Source organism: Pogona vitticeps, chromosome 6 (assembly GCF_051106095.1).
Source record: "Pogona vitticeps strain Pit_001003342236 chromosome 6, PviZW2.1, whole genome shotgun sequence".
Classification (NCBI taxonomy): Eukaryota; Metazoa; Chordata; class Lepidosauria; order Squamata; family Agamidae; genus Pogona; species Pogona vitticeps.
The window spans coordinates 121,361,102-121,385,970 of NC_135788.1; the positions used below are offsets into that span (position 1 = coordinate 121,361,102).

Consider the following 24,869-nt stretch of genomic DNA (forward strand, 5'->3'; position numbering starts at 1 on the left):
CCAGGCCCTGGCACAAATGCAGGCGGCTGGTTTTTGCACCCAGACGAAGCAGACCATGCCCTAGGAAGGAGTCGGCAAGCTTCCCCATTCTGGCTGGCCTCTCTTGCTTCCCTGAAGCCCCCCCCCCAAACCCTCCCCTCCAGGGGCTTCTACCCATCACCCCCCCCGCGCACACACACACACACACACACACACACACACAAAAAGAAAGAGAGGAAGACACGGAGCAAACAGCTAGGACAGAAAGCAACCTGGCGTTCCTCTTTTTTTTCAAGAGTTGGGTTTTTTTATTCTCTTTTTAAATACTGTACAGTGAAAAATAAATAGTCTCAACCGTCACAGATCAAATCCCCCCTTTTCCCCCCCACGCACAAACACACAAACTTGAGACAGCGGAGCCAGAAGCAAGGCGGTGGTGGCGGCAGCGGGGGGGGGGGGCTGCTTCAGCTCGGCCTAAGCCTGTCATTTCCCGCGCTCTCCCTCCCTCTTTATTGTCTTCCACAGTGTTTAAAGAAATGGGAAAAGAAATGGGGGGGGGCTCGCTTGGACGGCTTGAAAGCCACGCTCCTCCGTGTTCCTTTTTTCCCCGGCACGGTGGTGGTGGAAGCACCTCCTCACCCACCCCGTGGCAAAGCCGATTGGGGGAGTCCCCCCTCCTCCCTTGGCAAAAGGAGCCCCCAAACCCTCTTCTCCGGCCCCGGGCGGGTCGCCAACACTCCCGGTCTTGCTCTCCCAGACTCGGCTGAATCCTTGTTCACGAGTCGAAGAGTAAAGGAAAAAAAACAAGAGCACTCTGCGCTATTGTATGTGTGTGTGTGTATGTGTGTGTGCGTGCGCATGAGCGCACACGCGTGTCTGCATTATCAGAAGGCACAGGTTTCTCTCCCTCTCCTTTCCCCAGTTTGAATAAGCCGGTTATTTATTCTCTTTGCTTTTCCGCACATTTGTTTCAAAAACAAAAAACTTTTTAAAGTCACCAAAAACAGATGCATGAAAAGTCAATCGTTTGGCTCTTCTTCTCCCCCCCCCCCACCAACCCCCTCCATCGTTCGCACCTCTCCGGAGGGGGTGACGAGCTCAGGTAGCGTCAGAAACACCCCTCTCGACCTACGGAAGAGGGCAGAAAAGGAGAGAGGAAGGGGAGGGTGTCGAACTGCGCCCCCCCCCCCGGTCCGGCGGCCCTTGGCTGAAGCTTAACCAGGAGGTGTTAAGAGCGGTGGTCAAAAGAGTTTCCCATCTTTGGCAAGCTTTTAACGAGCACTAGATAATTAATTACCTTGGGACTGGGTTGAGCTGTTGGTTGGTTTGTTTTTCTTTTTCTTTTTTTAATAATGGTTTTGTTCTTAAACAAGAGATTGGTGTGGTGTTTATTTCGTTTCTCATAAGAGGTTGCAAGCAGGTGAAAAGTAAGGATTGTTGCGTCGAGAGGCGGGCTCGGCAGCGGCGCACCGGAGGGCCGTTGGTGGTGGTTTAGGACACCCCGTTCACCATGGCCGCCACCTCTTCCCCGCCGGCCCCCGCGTGCTCGCCATTCTCCGAAGGGCCATTGACCACCTTGCCGTTGTTCTCGCCCTGGAGAGGAAGGAGCGGCAGAGTTGGTGAGGGTGGGGAAAGAGCGCGGACGGAGGCAGAGCGGCCTTGGCTCCTGCGGGCAGGCAAGGAGGCTGGACTGGGGCGAGGCGTGTCCTCTGGCCCCTCTTCGTTCAGCCTCCTCACAGACCCCCAAGACACGCCATCCCTGAGGAGGAGGAGGAGGCACAAAAGCCCCCCCCGGCCCACTCTCCCCCTTCCCCCCCACAAGCCCAGCCAACCTCACCTTCTGCTTCGGCGTGTCGTCCTCGGCCGACTTCTCCCGGCTCTCTTTGCGTGGGGGTCCCTGCCGGCTCTGGGACTCTGCCCGGGAGATGAAATCTGCCACGGTGACTGTGGGGCGGGAAGACCAGAAGGGATGTGAGCTCAGCCCCGAAGAGCCCAAACAGTCCGGGTGCGTCTTTTCTTCCGAAAGGACAGCCGGCTTGTCCCCCCACCCCCAGCCCCACCCAGCTGGTGGGCAGGCAAGCCTTCCGAAGAAGAGGAGAAATGGGAGGGGCGGGAAGGACCTGGCTGGCGGTCTCGGCTGATCGAGCCGTCCACGCGGTTGCCACGGTTGCGCCGGCGCCTGCTCCGGTTCCTTCTCTGAGGCTTGGACTCCTCCTCTGGTAAAGAGAAAGGCAGGCGATCCTGAGGGACCTCTCCCAAGAGCTTGGGAAAGTCGCTCCTTCCAACGGTGGCTGGTCAAGCTCTGAGGCACGATGCTCGAAAGTCCTCAAAGCGCTCCCTCCCTCCCTCGGGTTTCGGCCTCGGGGCGAAGGTCTTTCCCTTACAGGGTTGATCTCAGGGCGGGATCAGACACACACACACACACACCCCGGGCAGGTCCATCGTAGCCGCGGGCCCGCCTGGTGCCATCTGCCCTGAAGCAACCGCGGAGGAGAGTCCCTCGGGACATGACCCTTCAAACCTCCAGGTGATGACCGCCTCTCCCATTTCCAGGGCTGCCATTCTTAAAGACGCACGTCCTTCATTATTTTAACATAAGTAATGTCCAACTTTGACGTGGCTCTAAGAAAATCCCTGGGTCCTGGCCAAGACAGCGGCCCAGGGCCTTCTCAGAAACTCACTTTCCCCCCCCCCCAAGTTCAAGCCTTTGTCTTCCCGTCGACCCTCCTTCCTCAAACAGAGGTGAGAGGAGAGGACACAGAGTCACAAAGCCAGGAGTGGCAAAGGGTGGAAGGGGGGGGAGCCCTCCAGGCACTGCAGCCCCCCTGAGGAGGACCTTCACAGCCCTCTTTCCCAACCCAAATGGAAAGCTCCTTTGGGAGGGCTCTCCCCCTCCCCGGTTCCAAACCAGAGCCACACTATCTGTACCAGAGTGCGAGGCCTCCCCGGTGGCTCTCCTTCTCCTGCCCAGAGAGGGTGGCTCTCCAAGGTGGCCCAGTGAGTCTCAAGTGCGGATGGGGATTTGAACTCAGGCCTCTTGAGAACCGGCCCAACCACACGCTAACCACTACGCCACTCGGATTCCCAAGGTGCTGCCCCTGAGCTTAGGGTTTTCATCATGGGGCAATGGCTGGCTGGCCGGCTGCTCACTCTCCTGTCACAAGATTGTCCTGTGCTGCTCTAGGATCCCCGGAGACCACAGCAAGCAGGAATGGGGGTGGGGGAGACCCATCTCTTAGGACCACCACTCCCGGTTGTGCCATGATGGGAGCTGTGGCCCAAACCACAAATCTCCACAAACCTCCACGAAGGGGAAGCCTTGGAAATCAAGGACTCCTTCTCTCCTTGGCCTCTGCCTCCTCAACCTCCCCCTTTCCCCCCCCGGGTGACCTTGAATAATAAAGGTGCTCAAAGAGGGCCTGACTCTTCCTCAGGAGGAGGGAGCAGGGGGCTCTCTGGCCACTCTTGGCCTGCCATTCCCAGAAGCTGTACCAGACCCCCCCCTTCTGCCCTGCAGCCCTTCTCAAAGCGTCTCCGGCATCCTGCCTGGTTTCATAATCTCCAGATATCCATTTTGCAAAACCACAAGCAGTCCTGGGTCGACTTTTTTTGTGCTGTGCTTTGCATAGATTTAGCTTTTTTTTTTGGTGCCTGTGCCCACCCACCCCCACCCCACCCCCTGGGAGGTGGGGTCTCGGTTTGCAAACACTGTTCCCTAGACTTGCCAAACTGACCCTCCTACCACCAGGGGAAACACAAGCAAGGTTACCGTCCTCCGTAGCCGCCGATGCCTGCAGCATCTGATGGATCAGGGCCTGGGCCATGCATTCCACAAGAGTCGTCCCCCCCTCCACCGAAAGAAGCCCCCCCCCTTGGTTCTCTGAGATATTCAAGGAAGCTTCAACATCCTGCTCCTCTTTCTCTTTTCCACTCCTGGCCCAAAATCCTCCCACTGACCCCCTCCTCCAGCCAGGGAGAAAAAGGACCCCGGCTTGCCCACTCACCCACACCGTTCTCATTGACGGACACGCTGTCCGACTCGAGGGCCCCGTCCATCATGGTGGCATCCTCATCGGTGCGGCGCCGGCGGGAGCGGCGCCGGCGGTTACTGACTGGCTGTGACTCGCTGGCATCTGTGTCGGCGGTCTGGTCTGTCTCCGTGTTGTCCAGCAGGCTGTAGGGGTTGCTGTCTGGGTCTTTCAAGACTGCAGAAGGAAGAGAGACCAGCCCGCCCTGAAGGGCCGTTGCGTTGCTTGCTCCACCCCACCCATCCACAGGCCGGTGCTGACTCCGATAGGGAAATAAGAAAAGTCGGGTTGGAGACCCAAGAGAGGAGGGGGCGAGGCGTGTCCTCAGGGAGGGAGGGAGGGGGGATCGGGGCCAGGACTTGCCTCCTCTCGCTACCAAAGCTTTCGGTATGATTTTCCAACCACTGCCTCTTCCCTCACTGGATCAGGAAAGAGAAAGTAGCTGGATTGTAGAGGCTAGAGTGTTGGACTGGTGTCAAGAGATCTGAGTTCAAATCCTTACTCGGTCACAACACCCAACAGGCCATCTGGGCCAGTCGCTTTCTCCTCACGGGGCTGCTCTGAGGCCAAAATCAGGAAAAGATTGAGAGCTGAATCCCTTGGCCTTGAGCTCACGGGAGGAAAAGCGAAAGATCAACATAAAGAAGCTGCAAGAGGACAGAGATTCCACTGAGCAGCCCCAGGGAGACGTGCGGGCCAAGGAAGCATCATGGGGACCTGCAACGATCCAGGGGAGATGGCTAGGAACCGTCGTTTTCCCACATGCAAAGCCAGAGGAAGGGAACCCGCCGCAAAAACCAGCTAAGCCACACGGGGTGTCGGGGACAGCTTGAAAAACACGGGCCCCCTTCTCTCAACTCACTGGGTGTTTCAGTGCCTAACTCGGCTGGCCAAGCAATCGTGTGTGCACAGAATGGGGGTGGGCCTGCCAAGGGTGAGGATTCCCAAAGAGGGGAGGGACTCAGGGGCCCTTGACTGAGGGAGTCTCTGGGGACAGTTGGCTCTGGCTCACTCGCAAAAAACCCGGGAGGCCCTCCCAGTTGCCCGCCCCAGGCATTCCTGGCCAGCTTTCGGGAAGAGTGGGGACAACTGCAGGAGGAGGCAGCTGCCCGCCCGAGGCTGGGCGTGGGTGGGGGCTTACCCACCTGAACTGATGGAGGAACTGCTGTACTTGCTACCGCTGCTCCCACGAGGAGCCGGAGCGGGGCCACGGCCGCGCCCCACACCCGGTCGTCGGCGGTTCTCCTCCAGGCGGGAGTCGCGCTCGCCGGGCGGGGGGCCCTCGTACTCGTCTCTCTTTTCGGATTCGGTCTCCGAGGCCACGGACACGTCTGAGTTGGTAGCTGGGAAGGCAAAGGGAGGCAGGGAGTGACCTCACGGGCCCCTCCAGCCAAGGCGGGAGAGGGACCGAGGCGGCCGCCCAAAGAAAGCAGGCCAGGCGACTCACCATAGCCGGAGTTGGGGCCCCTGCGCCCCCGGCCGCGGCCCCCGTAGCTTCCCCCGTAGGTCCGCGTGCCGTGCAGGGAGGAGGAGGAGGTGCTCTCGTCGGTGGTGTAGCCGCCCCGGTCCTTCTCCATCCGGCTGGAGGGGGGCCGGAAGCCCAGGCCGATCTGGCGCAGCTGCTCGTCGATCTGGAGGCGTTCCAGCCGCAGCTGCTCCACCTCCTGGCAAGAAAAAGGGGAACGTTGGAGCTTCCAAGGCCCCCCCCCCTTTTGCTGGCCCACCGCAGTGGGGCAGGAAGAGTCTAGCTGGAAAAGGGCACCGCCCTACCATTCTGGCCCTGCCATGCCAGCCTTTTAAAGAGAGGAACGGCAGCCGGCCTCTGAGCCAGAGGACCCCGCCAGCACCAGGACACTCTCAAGACCGGGAGGGCAGCACAACGATGCCCAGGGTGTGGGGCACAGCACACCAACAACACACCTCACCCCCTCCCTCTTCCCTGCCGCGCTCTCGATCCGAGGCACCAGGACATGTGGCTGCTCTAGCCTTCAGAGGGAGGGAGGCAGACAGACAGAGGGTGGGAGAGTGGGGGCAGCGGTCCCCTCTCCTAGAACGATCTCGCATCCGTCCCAAACCTTGCCTCCCCAGCCCCCACCCATTCCCTTACAGGACAGGACGGGCCAGAACGAATGGCTGGTTGAGAGCAGCAGGATCCCCAAAAGAGTTTGGATCTCCCAGGAAGACTCTCGCTTCGCCGCCCCTGGGCTAGGGGTGCAGAAGACATCCAGGGCAATAGGCCAGGCAGGGCAAACGAGAGCACACGCCTTACCTGGAGGTAGGAGAGATGGTACTCCAACAGGGCCTGAGCGTTGCTGATACTTTCCCGCGTCCCCACAAAGATGAAGGGAACCATCCCCTGCAGAAGGAAAAAAAAGACCCACACTGGCATCAACAGGAACGGCGGGCTAGGGATCTTCCAGGACGTGGGAGGTCCCCCCAGAGCGGCCGCCAGCCTCCAAGACGGTGAGCCAAGAAAACCTCTCCTGTGGACCCTCTGAGGCCTGTGGAATGAAACAGGCCTCACATTCGGGAGGAAAAGCACAGAGAGAAGGAGGCCCACAACAGCAAACGGGTCCTCCACCGCAGCAGGGCAGAGCCCATGCACCCATGCGGAGCAACCCAGAGCCCTGCACGGCTGCACGTGGTTTCAGAAGGAGCATGGGGCTGGCCTCAGATCTGAGGACCCTCGAGGTCAAAGACCCGCCCAGTCAGAGAGGAAGCCAAACCATTTCCAGATCAGGATAGCCCCACCCCACCCCTGGGTTCTCGCCCAAGGGCATAAGGAGACTCCTGTCGCCAGAGACCCACATGGACTGAAGCTGGTTGGGGGCAGTAAGGAGGGAGGCCCAGTGCACACACAGCTGGGGAGGGACACGATGCACGCAGGCAAGACAGATCAGGGTGGATTCAGCTTCAAGGAAAGCAGGCAGAGGAGAGAGGCGGAGGGAGAACGCAGCCACTTGCCCAATCCCGCTTACCTCTTCCCTCGGGTTCCTCTTGTCGTTGTCACCTTCCACACGCACCCGTACGACACCAGACTTGTCCACAATCTCCTGGATGACCTTCCCGTTCTTGCCAATCACCTTCCCTGCAAGTAAGACCAAGGCCGGGCCACTCAGGGGCATCCCTCCTCTGCCTCTCGCGCAAGGGACCCTTCGGATTGTCAGCCAGATCCTTTCCCCCTCCCTCTCCCCCAACGGCTGGCCAGGTTCCCCGAGATCTTCACAAGGACATGTCCCTTCTTCAAATTCCAAGGAACAGTTACCGCCTGGTTCCTAAGAGATTATCGGTCTTTCTTTAAGGAAAGCAGGTGGCCAACCTTGCAGAGGGAAAAAACTGACAAGGGCCTAGGAGTCGGAGGCGGTGTCCCGATGTGAGGAAAGGAACAGCCCCAGCCTGGGGGCTTTACAGGGGGCAACACAAAGGCCAACGAGAAGAACCAGGATAAACGTCACGGCTTAAACTAGGTGGCAAGATCTTCACTTGCACTGCAGTTCCCAAGTGGGTTGAGGTTAGCCACGCTGGAGGCCAAATGGTGCCGGAGGGGCTTCTTTCCACCCTCCCAGGCAGTGGAAGGCCTGCCTACGGCCCTCCCTCCCCAAAACAAGAGATTCTGACACCGCCTGGCCGCCTTTTAACAGAGGAATCCAACAGCCTCAGAGTGGAGAAGGGAGGAAGGGCCCCAAAGGGTTCCCCCGGACAGGGGGCGGGAAAAGGGCTCACTCACCAACCAGGTTCCGGGGGACTTGAACAGAGTCTTCCGAGAATTCCAGGAAGCTTCGGGCCTGCTTACAGGCTTCCGGGGTCTGGGGAGGGCAAAGGGGCAAGGAGTGACCCCGGGCTGCTGGGAAAACCCTGGCAGGTGGCTTGCTAGGGACCCAAAACCGCAATGGCTGCTGGCTTGGCCAGGTCCTGCTTGGGGAGCCTCCCCTTAAGGCTGGGGTCGTTCAGAGGGGGGCTCATTTCTCCCGGGTCCCCCCACACCTCCACCTTCTCCCTACTCGCCCTGACGGCCGCGCTCCAACCGTTGCCCCTCACTCCTCTCCCAACGCCCACCGAAATGGAGCACTCCTGGCCCAGCTCCAGGCAGACCCCGGGACCTGCTCAGCTGCAAGAGTGCCAGCTTCTCCCCGCCGCCCCATAAGCCTTGCCCTCCCCTCCCCTCCCCTCCCCCCAGAACTCCAGAGGGACTTGCCTCCCCGTAAATGCGGAAGGTGCAGGTCTCCTCATCCAGCTCGATGGCCGTCACGCCCACCACTTTGCGGGCCTGCTGGATGTTGGCCCCGTGGGTGCCGATGGCCAGGCCCATCAGGTCCTCGCGCACGGTGAACTCCTCCTGGAAGGCCGAGGCCAGCTGCTTGCTCGTCTAGGAGAAGCGTTGGAGATGCTGTGGAACGGAACCCATGCCTTCCCCCCCCCCAAGACTCCCCCGGCCTTCATGTCTGCTGCCAAGGCTTTAGTCCCTGGGCTCTTTTGTCCCATCCCCACCCCGCCCTCCGTAGCCCAGCAGCAGGAAGGCTGGCCCTGCCGGAAAGCCAAAGCGTCAAGAGGAACCTGAATGAGAACGCCGGGGGGGGGGGGGAGCAGGACCCAAGGCATCGCTTTCTCACAGGACCTGAAAAGAGGCGCCAACTGAGCCCCACAGGAGGCTACTCAAATCCTGCTTTCCTCAAGCACCTCTTGAGCGTCCTCACCTCCAAGTGTTTGTTGGCTTCCTCGTTCCGAGACATCAGCATCAACTTGGTCCGGATGCTGCGCAGATGCATGTCTCCCAGGAGAGACGCCCTCTTCACAGTGGATTCATTTGTGGACTGACGGGGGGAGGAGGCGGGAGAGGAGGAGAGCAAACACCCGTCAGCTGCCTTCCCGCCAGGAAGTAGAAAGATCGCAAGCAAGCCAATGACGCCTCAGACCCCACCGAGCCTTCTCAGATCCAAGAGGACAGCAACCCAAAGTGGAAAAAGAACCAGCTCTCCCCAATTCCTCCGGAGCAAACCCGATTTGGCCAAGACACCCGATCCATGCAGATCACCTCATATGACAAGAAAAGCGTTGAAACCAAGCTACCTTACCAAGCCAATTGCATCTGGATAACAAAACTGAAACTAAGCTATATTTTAAGAACAATCCAATAGGCAGCTATATTAGCACTCAAGTATAATGAGTCATGGTTTCTAGCATTTATCTCAAAAATTAACTTCTGAAAAGCATTTTAAAGGACTTTTGATAGGATTTTTTTCAAGTTTTATACCACATTTCTTATAACATGTATGCAGAAAAAGAAGTCTTATTTTGTTTCAGATTTCTCCTTTTTTGTTTGTTTGTTTTCAAGGATCAGTATCAAAACTGGACAGCACCGGCTGCCAAAGCCTGCTGGCACATCTTTTCGTCCTGCAACAAAGTGTTTTTGCAAATTCTGCTGCAAAATAATGAGCAATATAAAAGATTCCTTTATAAAGTAATATTCAAAGCTCTGAACTATATAGTACAGGTGGAGCTGCAGCGCCATACAATACAGGAGGTTGTGAAGCCATCAGGACACCACACGTTCCCCAGGTGGACGTCCCCTGCCCAGTTTAAAGCGTTGCTGCCCAAGAGACAAATCTGCACAGTTCAAAGCTCAATGAATCAACACTGAAAATGTGTGGTGGCCTCTGAAATGAGAGAGCAGAGCCCCTCCAGCACAGAAGGGGCTTTCTTCTGAGAGCTACAGAGGAAACGCACAGAATCTTGAAGGGAAAACAAATGTGTCAATGCTTGGAGTTGGGTTCCAGTTTTGAGCCACTTAGGCCTTCCCCCCACTCCACTCCGCTGTCAGGAAAGCAACCACGCTGGTGTGACTGTGGAAGGAAGGTATGAAGGGTTGGGTCCAGTTAGGACACAGAGAGGGGACACCCCTCGTTCAGGGGATACCAAGGACCTCCTAGTAGGGAGTACCTGAAGAATTGTTGCTGCCACTCAGAGCTGACAAAACGGGGCAGAGGGAGGAAAGGTCTGGCTCTGTGTAAGGCAGTCGTCCAGGTTCAAAATCCCAGCTCTGCTGCTGTTTTAGGTTCTGCCACCAGAGGGGAGTCGAGAGCTGTGCTTTTCCAAGCATCGGTGGCAACAAGGAGTGTTACTGGCCCAGCCAGCCGGTTTCAGCCCCTCTGTGGCCAGTTAGACTCAGATCCCCGCGGAATGCCAGCAAGCAAGCAAGCGCACACAGACACACATACAAACCACTTGCCCAGAAAAGAGAGGCATTCTTACCAAGATGATGAGTTCGCTGCTAGTGGAACTGAGGAAGATGCAGTTTGCACCCACTGCTTTCTTGAACTCTTTGTGCACATTTTCGTTTGAGCAGCTGCAGAGCAGAATCGGGAGAAAAATAAGCCCCTTCAGAGAGCCTTGATCAGCAGCAGGAACGGTGGACAGCCCAGGAGCCAAGCAAGGAAGGGAACGTCCCACTGGCCGTCTCAAAGCTCTTGACACCTGGCCTGCCCTTCCCCCCCCCCTCCTCCTTGTTCCATAAACCTCCTGGCTTCAACCTCTCACATTCTTTACCAAGGCGTTCTTAGCTAGGCTCCTCCCCACCCTATCACCCACCCACCCACCCCTGATTCAGGAGGTGCAAGTGTGATACAAGCAACCTCACGTTCTCGCACAGATCCTGTGACCACGGCGCACAATGTCTAGTATCAGGCAAAAAGTTCACCTACAACCACCTGTATTGGGAAGTGTGGTTTCTGTAGAAAAGAGCACTGCATCTTGTGGCACCATAAAGACAAAGACGCCTGGATCTGGGGGCGAGCTTCCCTGCCCTGTAACTCACCTTCTTTCAATAAATAAGTTCACACAAGCACTCATGCCGAATGAAAAGGATGGGCCTTTTTAAGGGGCCACGAGAGGCTTTGCTAGTTTTTTTTTTTGGGGGGGGGTTGCTGCCACAGATCAAAGAGTCTTCTCCCACCCCCCATGGAGATCCCAGGGATCACTCACGCCTCCTTGAGATCCTCGGGGACCACAATGGTGTGTTTGAAAAAACTGCACTTGGTGGCCACTTTGCAGGGGTTCACGGGCCGCAGCCGTTCCAGCGTGACGATTTCGTTATAAATGGCATCGCAGGCAGCGTACTCGATGACATAGAACTGCGAGAGAAGGGCACGGTCAGAGAAATCCTCAGCGCGGCCACGGACTATCCCCCCCCCCCACGGAGCACCCAAAGCAGAGGCCGCAGGGGCAAAGGGGACCCTGCCTGCTTGGTCCCCAGCACACTTAAGAAAATCCAAAAGGGAGGGAAAGGGACAGTCACGGCACATAAACTCGGGGGGGGGAGGACTCTCCCAACAGTGGACTCCTCTTTCTCCACTCAGAGGGTCCATCCAACCCCTTGTCAAATGTCACGGCCTTCCAGGCCCATAAAATTCTACCCTTGACCTCACAGACTGAGCTTGGCTCACCCTAAGGCACTGGATGATCAATCCTCACTGATTTCAGGCAGGAATTTCCTTCTGACCCAGAGTTAAAAGGGCAGAAGACTCCGGCTTGGCTGGTTCACCGGAGTCACCGGGACCCTAAGGGCTCGGCAGTGCCCTGATTATTCCAACCTCGCTACGCTTACCCTCAGCTTGGAGCAAAGCCCCTGGGATCCCTGATCGGTGAGACTCAGCCTGACAGACCAGGAGTGTGGCTCTCGCCAGAGCTTCTGGCAGGAAACCTCAGGGGACAAGCTTGCATTCCTGCCCTTCAGGGCTGGGCTCATTCAGAGAAAAGGCCAATCCGCCCACAGCACCAAGCTGGAAAGGTCCCAAGACTTACGTCGCCTTTCATCATACGGACGCGGGCCAGCCACCAGCCACAGGGTTCATGCTCATTGGCTCGGGAATACACCTGGAGGGAGAAAACCATTCAAAGTTGCCCAGTGTCTTGTTCCCAAAGTCTTCCCATTCATCCCAGGGCCTCAGATCAGGGCAGCCCCATGCATCCGCAACTCACCTCCACCTCGTCGCCTTCCGAAATCTCCTTGCTATAGTCCGCAGGCGGGGGGAGCCGCACGTCGCCAAAGGGGATCTGCCTTTCCGGCTGCCAGCTAGGGAGAGGCAGAGGAGCTGTTCTAAGAAACAGCAGAACCAACTCTCCACCAAGAGGGGACACTTAACACTGAACAGGCCAGAGAAAAGACAGCGGGAAGCTGTGCCACCATCCACCCCAGGAAGGAAAAATTCTGCTTAAAGGACACACACAGGCACCAGCACCTCAGGTCCAATCCTGCAGCAAGCCAGCCAGCCAGGCATCACTACCGCTCTGCCTCCCTTCCTGCTCCCCCGGTTGAGAATGGATGCATTTGAGAAGCACACCCCGTACAACCTTCTGCCACTGGGAAGGGGGTGTGTGTCTCTTCTCCCGTGACTCCCCAGGTCACATCAGTCAACTACAGCCCGGCCGGACTCCCGGATTCCTACGCACAGTCACTTCCACTGCAAAGCCAACCCTACCCAGGACCTGGCTGCATATGCGTGCAAAATCTCTGTCTCCCAAGTTTTACTCCCCTAGCCCACGCCTTGAGGTGCAAAAGGGGATGGGGGGACTCTTGTATATTCCATGGTGTCTCCTCAAAACTACAGAAATTTGACAACACTGCCATTAGACGTCATGCGAGTCTTTCTTTATTGCGCTCCATGATAACAGGAACCCCGATGTAGAAGCAACTCAAATGCAAGCCCCACTGGAATGGCGGAAGGTCGCTTTCTGAACTAGGTGGGCACCAATTAGTCCATCACCGTCATTTCAAAGGGAACCTGCCCCTTCTTGACTATTCACAGCTTTGGAAAGAAACTGAAATTATTCTCTCCTTCCACCCCCTAGTTGGTTACGAAGAGGCAGAAGTATCTTGACTGACTCGCACAGGCTAGCTGCCAGGGCACACTCCCATGTGATCAATTAATCTGTCAGACAAGCAATGATATCTGGTTAAAAGGAACTGGACAACATGCCCAGACCACAAAGAAGCCAACCCTACAAAAGACTTCAGAGGTTCTGGAAGGCACCTCTCGGGACTGACAAGAGGAGGGCAGAAAGACAGGAAAGCGGGACACAAAAATGGAACTCAGTCGCATCTCTCCCCCAAAAAATTACCCACATGGCCGGCTGGCCAAGGGCTGACCGGGCCCCCTGCCGTTCCCCAAAGAGATTTCTAGGCCACTCCTTGTCACACGGCTGCCATACGGTCCCTCCCTCGCACGCAGCCGGTCATCGCAGAACCCTGGGAACTGGCCATGGTACTGCAAGGCAGCCTTGTTAAACGCAGCTGAATTAGCCCACATTTACATCCCCGCCACCATGCTGGTTTCCCTCCCAAGAGGGGAGACGGGAGGCCAGACACAGCTGCTGGCAGGCGTCCAGCCTTCTCGCTGGTGGGCGGGCGGGCTGGCTTCTCCGGGCTGATCAACAGAGCTGTCACTGCTGGCTCCTCCTGCCCGTCGTCGGGGGAATACTTATTCATGCCAGGACCAGCTCCGTCACTACCTCCAGGATGGAGAACAACCTCAGTCTCCGAAACTTTGGGTGCACAGACGAGTGGTCGCTGGCCTGCAGTGGCCGGAGATCAGACTGGCTTCCCCAGGCAGAGGTTGCCGCCAGGGCTCCTCCCCAAGGCTTCAGCTGCTCAGGCATGGCGTTTGGAAGCAGCCTGGAGCTCTTCTCCTACCCCACCCCAAAAGACCCTCACTGCTGGCCTGCTGCCGAGTCAGGAATTTGTGGGGAAAAAACCCTTTCTCTCTCTCACACACACACAGATCCACACACAGAGCTGGTTGGTCGACACGATTCCCCCCCCCCCCGATGTATTCAGATTTGCCCAACCTGTGTCCCTCCACTGCTGTGTCACTCTTCCTGGCTGGGGAGGTGGGGGAAGAGGAAGATGACTATGACACAGCCTTGGCCGAGGGAGACTGCTGGCAGCCTTGACCCCTTTGTGCCAGGAAACGGAGAAGCCTTTTAACTGCATTGAAGCAGGATTGGAAAGATCCTTCCCTCTTTGGCTCAGGAGAGGAGAAAAGGGCTCTAAGCAAACCCGCACAGGAAAAGAAGAGGAAGCCAGGACTGAACACCTTGGGGACCCCCAGGCTAGGCAAGACCCACATCTCGCTCGCTGGACTGCTCTGTTTTAGGGTTTCAAAACTATAAACTCCTTCAAGGAAAAGCCCCAGGGGAGGGGAAATAAACCACACAATCCTCTTTAAAGAATATTTCTAAGTATTACTAGAAACAAGGGCAGGAGGCCCTTCTTTCCCCCAGCCTGTCAAGACACCATGCTTTGAGGGGTACCATCCATCTGAGAAGCCATGCCTGACCCAGGCGCTCCAGAAATAGAAGGAGGGAAGCGGAGAAAGAGGAAAGCAAGACAGAATTCCAGAGATGTACGTACAGCTAGGGAGGGCAGGTGGGGTGCACTGACGCAGTGAGAAGGTGGCCAGCATCTCGCAAGGGAAGGAGGAGAAGGATCAGCCTTGTGACCGAGTGAGCCATCTCCCAGAGAGAGGAGGGGGCACCCCCAACGCTCTAGACAGAGGGGCCACATTCGTTCCACAAGAGACAGGCATGGCTAGGAGCCTTTTGGGGAGTGCGGATACTGCTCAGAGGGACAGGGGAAGAGCTTAGCAACTCTTCAGGGCAATGACAAGAACTACCACCACCCCAATTCCAAAAATAAAATAAAAAATTTAAAAAACAGCACTCAGTTGGAGGCATTGGTTCAGCGCAGCATTCAGTCTGGATTCCAGGCCACTTGCATGAAGTACGGAGGGCGGTGCCAGGTGAGCACTGGGTCCTTTGTCATCACAGGAACTCCTGTGATCCAGAGCCTCCTCCTCCTCCTCTTCCTCCTCTCAGCAGCACTCGACTGCAGGAGCACAGGAGCAGCTGCTGCCACCCTCAAACGACTCAAACAAGAACACGGGGAAGGGAGGAGCTCTTTGAACAAACCTCATCAGGCCAACAACCCTAGCCAGTGGTGAGAAAGGATGGGAGCTGTTGTCCCAGAAGGCCAGAAACTGACCACATCTTGAAAAAAAAAAGAGCTTTGAATGGGGCAGCTCCCAGCCGGCTGCTGAGCCCTTCCCTCCCCTCAGGATGAGCCACACAGGAGACAACCGGGCTGTATCGTTGGTAGGACTCACTCACTTGTTTTCGAAGGAGATCGTGACTGAATCTTCATGGACGTCTTTAACAAAACCCTAGAGGACAAGAAGGAGAAAAGTGAATTAAAACCACAGCTAGCGACTGCCAAAACGCTCTCTTGAAGGCCACGTTAAGATAGCTGAGCAAGAGGAAAGGAGCAAAGAGGTGGCCACACCGGACCGCACTCAGAAGATCCACCAGCTACGTAACAGAGCCGCCCCATGGAAAGAGGGGCCAGGGCCAGGCAAGAAAGGCCCGTGGCCATCACTGCCACCACCAAGCGCGCGAACTCGCGTTCAAGTGCCAATCAATCAGCAAATCATAGCAGCAGAACAAGCAGCAACGAGGCAGATAAGGTGGCCCTCTGGAAGACAGCTCAGGCGCTGCCCACAAGAGAGGGAGGGAGGGAGCACGCGCCGAGTAGGGCCGATCGGTTGGAACCAGAAGCGATCAACGGAGCGACAGCATCTGCAGGAACCCTTGCACAACATTCAGGGGCAACCTAGGGAGGCTTCCAACAAAATCTCCAGGCAATGACTCTTCACAAGAGTCCAGGGCGACGTGACACCGGGTGTGCCAACTCTCTACCTGACCGCATTCGCTCTTCTAAAATGCCATGTATCCTGCTGGCCAATACCACAGGCTCTTGGGAGAGTTTGCACCTAGTCTCCCCCACTTGTTGCGCTCTGGCAGCTCATCAGAACCCAGAGGCCTGATCCACTTTGTTGCTACTGCACAACTACGCAACGTTTGGGTTGATCCTGACTCCCTAGCAGCCCCCACCGACCCACCAATTCATGATTTGCCAAAGCATCTGCTCTTTTGGCCTGCTTATTTTTATATTCCACGCTTAACAAAAGCCCAAGGAAGTTTGAGAGCAAGGAGGAGAGATACCGCTGATTTGTAAAATGATATACTGTGATTTGCCTCATTTGGATTCACACAAATGACCATTAAGTGATTCCTAAGGGAATGTTCTTCAGAGCTGGTTGGTCGACAGACAGAAGTCTGTCAGCACCGTGGTTATAAGGCACGGTACATTTTGGTGTACTGTTGGGGAGGGGGAGAAATTCCAGCAAGATTTTCTAGGCAGGAAGGAACCAAACATTTCTGACTCAAGAAAACTGAGATACAGTATTCAACACATCAGGTCCCTAGTTATGGTTCTGTAAAGCCGCTTTCTGCCAGAGAGCCACTGCCAGCCAAACTCTTCATCGGCCTCCTATATGGCTGCACAGATCAGCACAGCCTGAGGGCAGAGGGGGCAGCCGCAGGGCTACCCAGAAAAGAAAGAAACACAAACCTGTTCTGAGTTTGGAATGTGATGAGGGCAAGGCAGAAGGTCCCGCCTGTCCCGAGCATGACATGAAGAACAGGTGGCCTCGCAGAATACAGGCGCTCCCCCCCCCACGCCAGCTGCCCAACCACATCCGGCCACAAGGAATGAGCAGAAAGCTCCTGTCCCCGGCTGCACAGACACGAGGGCCATGAGCTCAGGGAGCACAACCCAGCGGAATAGAAAAAGCCGGGAACCTCAGCCCTCAGCCCAGTATCTGTGCAAGGCAGCGGGAAGGGGTTATAAAGGCAAAGGTGACGATGGGGGTGGCAGCTGGGTTTTGCCACCGAGCACGTACAGGGTCTCTGAGCGGAGCTGGAAAGTTACAGGTCTGGATTACCCTGGCTAGCACGGCTGGCAGACTTTTTAAAGCTGTATTCAAAAAATAATGATTTTTTAAAAATTAATAAACTTATGAGCAAAAAAGATCCTCAGCCTGGTTCAACAGCTGGGATTTTCTGATGTCTCAATGTTCTCCTCCACAAGACCGGCCAGCTGTGACCCAGAGAGGAAATCTAGCCTCAGGCTTCTTCCCAGACCACGTGGGACAGGTCTCCCCTCCACGGTGTGCCTCGGAGATCTCGCATACGCTGCCCACGGCCTGCCATTCTCTTTGGAAAAATCCAGACCATGCCGTGAACGTTATCGCTCAACCAAAGGAACTGGGGGCAGGGCTGACCGTGTTCCACTGCTTGCACCTCAGCCTGTCCCTCGTGAGGCCAAGGAGAAGTGGGCCCGGGAAGTTCTGCCATGAGCACTCCCTCCCTTGTCCAGTTATAAGATTCCCCCTTCTGAGCAGCGCTGCTATATCTGACTCTGGGCCAGCAAAGAGCCGTCGACAGAGACAAGATCACCACTCCCCACCACGCATAGGAAGGAACAGTTCTTGCTCCCACGTTCACCACCTCCTGCCCTCAAGTGACGCCGCCGCCCAGGCTAAAAGAGAACGGCTGTACATACCATCTGGGTCATGCCTGCAATGCCACACTAGAGTTTCAAGGGGCCACTTATTGCTCTCATTTATTTACACACACGCAAACGATGGACCCGTGAATTTACAGACGAGCAGCAATCCTGCAGGGCCCCCCCGCTATAAACCTGCAGCTAAGCACGCTCAAGGTTTCCCTCCAGCCATCCTGCACACCACGCATCTGTTGCTGATTAGGCTTTCAACACAAAAAATATTTGTTGCTGCAAAAATAGTCCAGGAGCCCTAGCAGCTATGACAGGGATTGTTCACAACCCCAAATGCCAGATCTCTCCAGCTCCACACTGAGCAAAGTATTTGAAATTACAAGCACTGATTTGGTAGGGGGGTGGGGGTGGGGGGAAACAGGCAGCTGGCTGGCTGGCGGGCGGGCGGGCTGATGGAGACCCGGCACAATCCCCTCTGGTAACAGTACTTTCAGCAGTTAACAGCAGACACAGAGAGGATCACAGCACAGCTGAGAGAGGGCAACCATCCACATGACTAATTACTCTCAGTGTTGGCAGCAAACTCACTGAAGGACAAGCCATCTTCCTTGTGGGCCTGGGAAGATAGCTTGTCCTTCCAGAAGCCTAGGCGCATCAGTGGGGAAAAGGAATGACCGAGGGAGCAGTTTCCCTGGCCTCCCAGAAGATCAGTCTTGTGTTTTCCACCAGAAACATGGGCTTCTTGTTCTCCCCCCCCCCCTTCTTTCTAAGTAAAGGGTCCTCTGTGAGAATCCTTGAAGAGCCCAGGAGAACAGAAACGAAGGGCTTTGTTGCTGGCACAGTGGAGAGCAGAGATCGGAGACTGAACTAGGCCAGGGCATTTCCTGCCATTAAGGAAGAGCAGGGAACTCTTAAGAGGCAGCTGAGGGAGCACACTTTCAGCCAGGAATTGGGGCAAGCCGGGCTGCTGCTTTCTACCTGAAAGCGAGCATGCACAGTGTTGCTTCCCTTGATGCAGCGGTCACCTCAGGAGCAGGGACAGGCGCACCATGGTACATGCCATCTTCGAAACTTCTCTCCACACGGCCGTCACCTTTCCAGAGAACACTCCTCCTTTCTGCTCAGCCCTGTTCACTGCAGGCCCTCTGGGGCCGAGAGAGCTATGGCAGGAGACACAAATGCCACCGAGCAAGGGAGAAGGGTTTGGACTGAGGGTGGGGGAAGGTGCTGCCCTCCAGATGTTGCTGGACACGAAACCCCACTGGCCCCGACAGGCACAGCCGTGGTGAGGACCGATGGGGATTTGCAGTGCAACAACATTTGGGAAATGGCCTGATTAGATCAATGGTGAGAGAACTCCGTCCAGATCCGTGCCTTTTACGGGGCAAGCCTCCTGGTCCGCCTGCCAAATATTCACCGGAAAGATGTCTCTGAGGCCTCTGGACACTGCCGTCCACCTGACCCTCATAAGGCAGAGGCTATGGATTGAATCTGGGCACTTACTGCATAAGAAAGTGCCTACGCTCTGTGACCAGGGCTGGCACTTGAAACCTCTGCTTTCCTTCCCACTGATTTCTCAGGAGAGCTTCTTTGTTGAGCACGTGGATGGAGGGTAATGGCGGTGGCCACACATGTTATGTGATAGGGTCCGGTTACAGAAGTTCAAAAATAACTTACTTGATAAGGAATCTGAGGAGAGGCCACAGTCGAGGGTATGCGAAGAGACCCAGAAATAACCTGCTCCCTTCCCAGAGCCAAGAATTAGTCCTCAAAGAGGACTTTGGTCCGTGGCCATCCTCATGCCGAAAACGGGCCAGTGTGACTCTGTTCTGAGGTGAGGCGCCTAAAATTAGTAACAGACACAATACCCTGCTTCTGCTCCCACCTCAGAAAGTACGTTTAGGCAAAGACTTCCCAACGCAAGCAAACTCCTTCCACTACAAAGCCCAGAAAACATCCCTTTTCTACCAAGGCTGAAATAAGCCTCGCAGGATTCCTAAAAACTTGTCTCAAGCGCTTTGCTTCCTTTCCTCTGTCCATCAGCACAGTCTGCTAAGCCAGCTTTCTCAACCTGGGGCGCTCCAGGGGGGCCGGTTCACAACCCTTCTCATCCCTAAACAAGGTACAATATATTTACAGGGCCAGAGAGGTTGAACAAAGCTGCCCCAACACTGCTCATTAAACGTCTCTGACCCTCAGTGCTCCACGGGGGAGGGGGGCAGTGTTGATAGATGGCACCCAAGAGCCACCCAGCCATGCTGGAGGGGAAGGCGGGATCCACTTTAACATGATGGACGGTCGATCTGGAACCACCCAGCCACTCTGTTATGAAGCTTGTCCCTAACTCTGTGCTGGCTGGAGACACCAGAAGTTACCTGAGAAGAGACACTGTGTCCCACGTCACACGTCCACTACACTCTATGTTCGAAAGGCAGAAACTGCAAAGCCCACAGGCCTCAATCCAGGAAACAGGCTAAAGGCCTTGAGGCAGCGATGGTGAACCGATGGCATATGTGCCACAGCTGGCACGCAGAGCCCTTTCTACGGGAACACAAACCAGAATTCGCCGGATCGCTACTCCCCCATGCAGCTAAACCTCAGGAGGTGGCTGCAGCTGTGGTGCTGGCACCCCGACAGGATCCAGAGCAGCTGGCGCTGGTGGTGGATCCAGAGAGGGGTCTCGAGGACGGGATTCCCCCTTCCACCGCCACTTCCAGTTCCACCACCGCCACTGCGGACCATCGCCTGCTGTTTTTTTGTTTTCAGTTTGGGCACTCGGGCCCCAAAAGGTTCGCCATCACTGCCTTAAAGGGGATGCATGCTTCTTTCCTGCACACCAGATTGACAACACAACCTGCAGCAGCAGAGACAGAATTGGGGATAGTGCACCCGAAACAGCTACTTGCACAGAGGTGAATAACTGGTTCATCTCCCCCTGACTCCTCCATGCTTTCAGTTGTCCTGCCCTGCAACTTGCAAAGCTGGCTAAGAGATGCAGGGACCTCAGGTTGAGGAAGTGATTGCCAGGCGTTCTTGGGTGCTGGTCTCTAAGCCGGAAGGATGAAGCGTCAGGCAAGATCTTTAGACAAATGCACACCTTATGCTCTACCCCTGAGCCACAGTAAAGATCCTCATCTGAAGGGGTGCAGACCTCAGGCTCTTGAGGTTTACGTTTGAGACTACCAACTTACAAGTGCTTTAGAGAGCAGACATAGAACTGCAATGCAGGAAGCCCCTGAGCGCATACAGAGCCCAGGAACCAGTTAGCTATATCGGAGAACCAGAAGCCAACAACCAGAACTTCCTGAGAATTCTCTGGGCCAGATTTCCAGCAGTTCAAAGAATTTACAAAGAAAAGGGGGGGAAGGAAGCTGCCGTGGCACTCTGGGAGTCGCAGTTCTTTGAGCAGCACTCTTTGCAGAACATAAAGGGCAGCAAGACTACAACACCCAGAAAGCACTAGAGCAGCTTCCTTTTTTGATACCTTAACAGCAGGAAGTACAGGCCTGAGATAGCCATGAAGCCTTGGGGATAATCTCCGGTCCAGGCAAATTAAATCTGGTTGTTGGTAGGCGTGGGTCTGTCAACTGGGACTCCCAGAATTCTGCCCAGGGGATGCCTGGAGAATTGAGGGAGCTGGGATACCAAAAAACAAATGCAACTTTTCCCTAGCTAGGAGCAGTCGTACACAAATCTAGCCCTTCCTTTCACACTTTCTTAATTTGAGCGGCTTACCTGGGGAAAGAGGAGAGCCATTCGCTTTTGTTGCCTTTTAATGTTCAACAACGGGGAGCCAGAAACCCCAGTTGACCTTCCAGAAACCATTTGCGTTCTCCTTATGGGCCCCCCATTCTACTTTATGCCCAGGCCAAGACCCCCCCCCCGCCTTTTGAACAACAGTAACAGCGCATTTCCTTAGAAGGCAGGAGAGTACCTTCCGTGGGAACCTGTCCCTTTCAAGAGGAGCAGAGCAGCCAACAGCCAGGCTGACAGGCGAGCAGGATGGGGAGGTCTACTCCCCCCCCCTGCCAATGAACTGCCCAGGTGATGAAGAAGGAAGCTGCCGTCCTCTTGGGAGACGGATGGAGCCACTCGTCAGAAGGAAAACATGTGGGTGCCAGTCATGGTCCGGGCCGATCCAGTTACAAGGCCTTGCATCCTTATTTCCTTACACAATACAGGGAACTCGACTGCAGGCTGCGATAAAAATACCTCGCTGCCTGACAAGTGAGCTGCTGCTGACTAATGCTGCTTGTTGAACCTTAGGTATTTCGTTTTAGAGGGAAGCCCTTACCTGGAAAGACATTTTTAGAAAGTCTGAAGCGACAAGGAACTCAGACGCCATGCCAAGGGAAGAGGGGGGGGGAGGGGGAGGCCTGGGGTTACCAAAAGGCAGGTATGAGGGGCGTGGTGCTCCAGGAGCGAAACAGGCCCAGAGGAATTAGCCGCTCGGCCCATGAGCTGGACTCAACTCTAAGGCCTCTGCTGCCCAGCCTGACGCTTCCCTGGGTGACCCCATCACGACGGCCCACAAACAGGACAGGAAGGCGACCAGCTGCCCTCCCAGCAAGTGGCGCTGGGAGGCAAGTGGGCTCCTGGGTGGGGTGGACTATGCCCACCCCATGACCAGCAGAGATGGATGTGGGACCCTCCCTTCAAGGGGGCAGCCACCCCTCCACTCCCATGGCCCCAACCGGCCCCTTTAGGAGAGGGTGCCTCCCATCCACCTGCAGGGACAAAAGGCGTGGCAAACCCCAGCGGGAGGGCATCCAGACCCCACAGAAGAAGGGGCGCCAACCCCCACCTCCCTTGCCAGGAAGGACTCCCCGCCAGCCCCCAGAAAGGGAACGGGCCCCTTGCCACCACACTTCCGCAAGTCCCGTGGGTGCAACGGGTCTCCTCGGGACGACAGCTGCTGGAGGGAGCCCAGGGGCAGCTTTCCCTTTGAGCGACCCAGGTAGGCTGTCCGTCCGTCCCCGTCCTCTCACGCCCCCCCCACCCTGGGCACCGGCCCCTCCTCCTCCTCCCTTTACACCCGGAGTTGCACAGCGCTGCTTCCAGCCCCACGACCACCACCACCTCCGGGCCCACCGCCTCCCCTTGGCCCTTCAGGCAGCAGCCCCCTCCCCTCCCCCCACGCGCCCCCCGCCCCGCTCGCCCCAGAGAAGCCACCTGCCCTGGGCCTCCCCTCCCCTCTTCCCCATCTCCGTCTCCATGGCAACCCCTCGGGCCCCGCCCCTCCCCATCTCCGTGGCAACCCCCGGGCTCTCCTCCGGGCCTGCTGGACCTGCACCCCCCCCCCACCCACACCCCCCACCGGCTCACCTTGTAGAAGGCCCCGTTGGAGCCTCGGACTTCCACGGGCAAGCCCTCCATGGGGGCCCCGGAGGCGGCGGCGGCGGGCGAGGTCGGCGAGGCGGAGGACGACGAGGAGGAGGAGGAAGAGGAGGAGGACGGGGCCGCCGCTACCGCCGCCGCCAGCGAGGAGGGGGAGAGGGAGGGCGGGAGGGGTGGGGGGGAGGAGGAGGATGCCGCCGCCGCCGCCGCTGGGGGGGGAATGGGGGCGGGGCGGGGCCCGGCCTCCTCCGGCTCCGCCACCGTGACCGGCCCCGGCCGTGGCCTCCCGCGGCCCGGCCCCACCGCCCTTCTTGCCTGCCTTCCTTCCTTCCTTCTCCTCCGGCTTCCGAGACCCGCCGCCGCCGGGGCCGGCGCCGAGCGAGCGAGACCGAGCGAGAGGAGACCTTCCCTCACGGAGCGCGCGCACGCGCGCGTGTGTTCCCTCCCCCTCTACCCCTCCCCCCGGCGCGTGCCTTCTATCTCTCTCTCTGTGAGGGAGTGTGTGTGTATGTGTGCGCCTGCGTCCGTGTGCGCGCGCGCGGGCGGGGGGGCCTGCGCGCCAGGAGGAGCCCGTTGCTCTCCCCTCCTCCCTCTCGCGCGCCGGGCCACGCCCACTCCTTGGCCAGGCGCTCCAATCCCGCGCCTCCCTTTTTCACCTCTTTTTTTCCCCCTCCCCCCTCTTAATGGCTTAGCCAATCGCGCCGCGGCTCAGCCCAAGGGAGGAGGAGGAGGAGGAGGAGGGAGGGGGCTCGCCTCTGTCTCCACCCGCCCCCGCCGGCTCCTCCTCCTTCCCCCAATCAATTTCGCTCTCTTGCTGCTTCTCCTCCTCCTCCTCCCAAACAACCAATCAGGAAAGGGAAAGGAAGGAGGGTTCCCTCCCCCCGATGCCGAGCATGAGCGCGTTCTGATCCAGGGCGCATGCGCCCTGCGCTTTTTGAGCGTTAGCCAACCAGAAAACAGGGGTAAAAAAAGTCCCAGACTCTGTACACCAATCATGAAACTAGTCCCGCCCTTACGCTCAATCCTGAGACAGCCTTTTCACACACACACCCCCCCCGAGCCGTTCACGCTCTCCCTTCTCCACACAGGAGGGTCGGATCGCGGACCAGTAGCGGGTCCTTTACGTGTCGAAACCACGCCCCTCGCTCCCTGAAAACCCATGGATCTGATTACTTGTAGAGGCCCGCCCCCAACTCGCTCTCTGCTCCATCTTGATTGGCCACGTCCTAACGTCAATTGACAGTACGGTCATATGAGGAAAAAGAAACTCTTCCGCGCGGAGGATGAAAGTGGCCTGGCGTTCTGGCCACGCCTACATTTTCGACAGACCAATAAGAACAGGCATCCGGACGTCCTTCAATATCCATCTAAAGAGGGCAGTGTCTTTTTTTTCTGCCCGCCTTTCTTTAGAGTCGGAGGTTCGAGACCAGCCTTGGATTTATCTTGATTTTTTTAAGGCAAAATCTTATGAGCCAGTATGAGGATTAATAAAGTCATTATTTATGACTTTATAATTATCATTAGTATTATTCTATCTCATTATTATTATTGTGCCTCAGCGTGTTTCTTTACTGACACTGGAATATACCACACACACACACACACACACACACACACACACACACACACACACACACACACACACACACATGCTTTTCATGTCTTAAACACATACGTATCTGTGGGTCTGTCTGTGAGACCATTGTGAAAAGTCATTCTATTTCGGTCACTATTGGTAAATAACAACAACAACAAACTAACAAAGCCTCGTGGCATCTTTAAGACTAACCAGACATTCTTGAAAACACAAAACATGACTTATAAAAACTTGTCCTTAAATAAATAAAAAGTGCTCTAGAGATGCAAAGCCTGAAATCTCTCTCGAGGCAAAAACGTGGAAACTGAGGCTGTCCTATTTTGGGCACCTCATGAGAAGGCAGGATTGTCTTTAAAAAGACGGTAATAATGCTAGGCAAAGCGGAAGGCAGCAGGAGAAGAGGAAAACCCCAATCTGAGGCGGACCCAATCCCTGAAGGAAAGCATGACTTTTGAGTTTGCAAGAGCTGAGCGGGACTGTGGAGGACCGGACCTTTTGGAAATGGCTCCTTCGCGAGTTC

General features: G+C 56.5%; 1 protein-coding gene across 1 annotated transcript; it reads right to left on the reverse strand.

The window, feature by feature from the left end:
- Window positions 1–263: 263 nt before the first annotated feature.
- Window positions 264–23,388, reverse strand: FXR2 (FMR1 autosomal homolog 2). The gene is made up of 17 exons (XM_072977248.2): window positions 22,741–23,388; window positions 15,168–15,220; window positions 11,982–12,075; window positions 11,805–11,876; window positions 10,986–11,134; window positions 10,257–10,350; window positions 8,702–8,818; window positions 8,203–8,373; window positions 7,735–7,813; window positions 6,986–7,095; window positions 6,277–6,363; window positions 5,455–5,671; window positions 5,153–5,350; window positions 3,984–4,184; window positions 2,100–2,195; window positions 1,817–1,923; window positions 264–1,572 (listed from the first exon to the last, which is right to left on the reverse strand). The coding sequence occupies exons 1-17, from the start codon at window positions 22,789–22,791 to the stop codon at window positions 1,471–1,473; spliced, it is 1,998 nt and encodes a 665-aa protein (XP_072833349.2). The 5' UTR covers window positions 22,792–23,388; the 3' UTR covers window positions 264–1,470.
- Window positions 23,389–24,869: the final 1,481 nt, after the last annotated feature.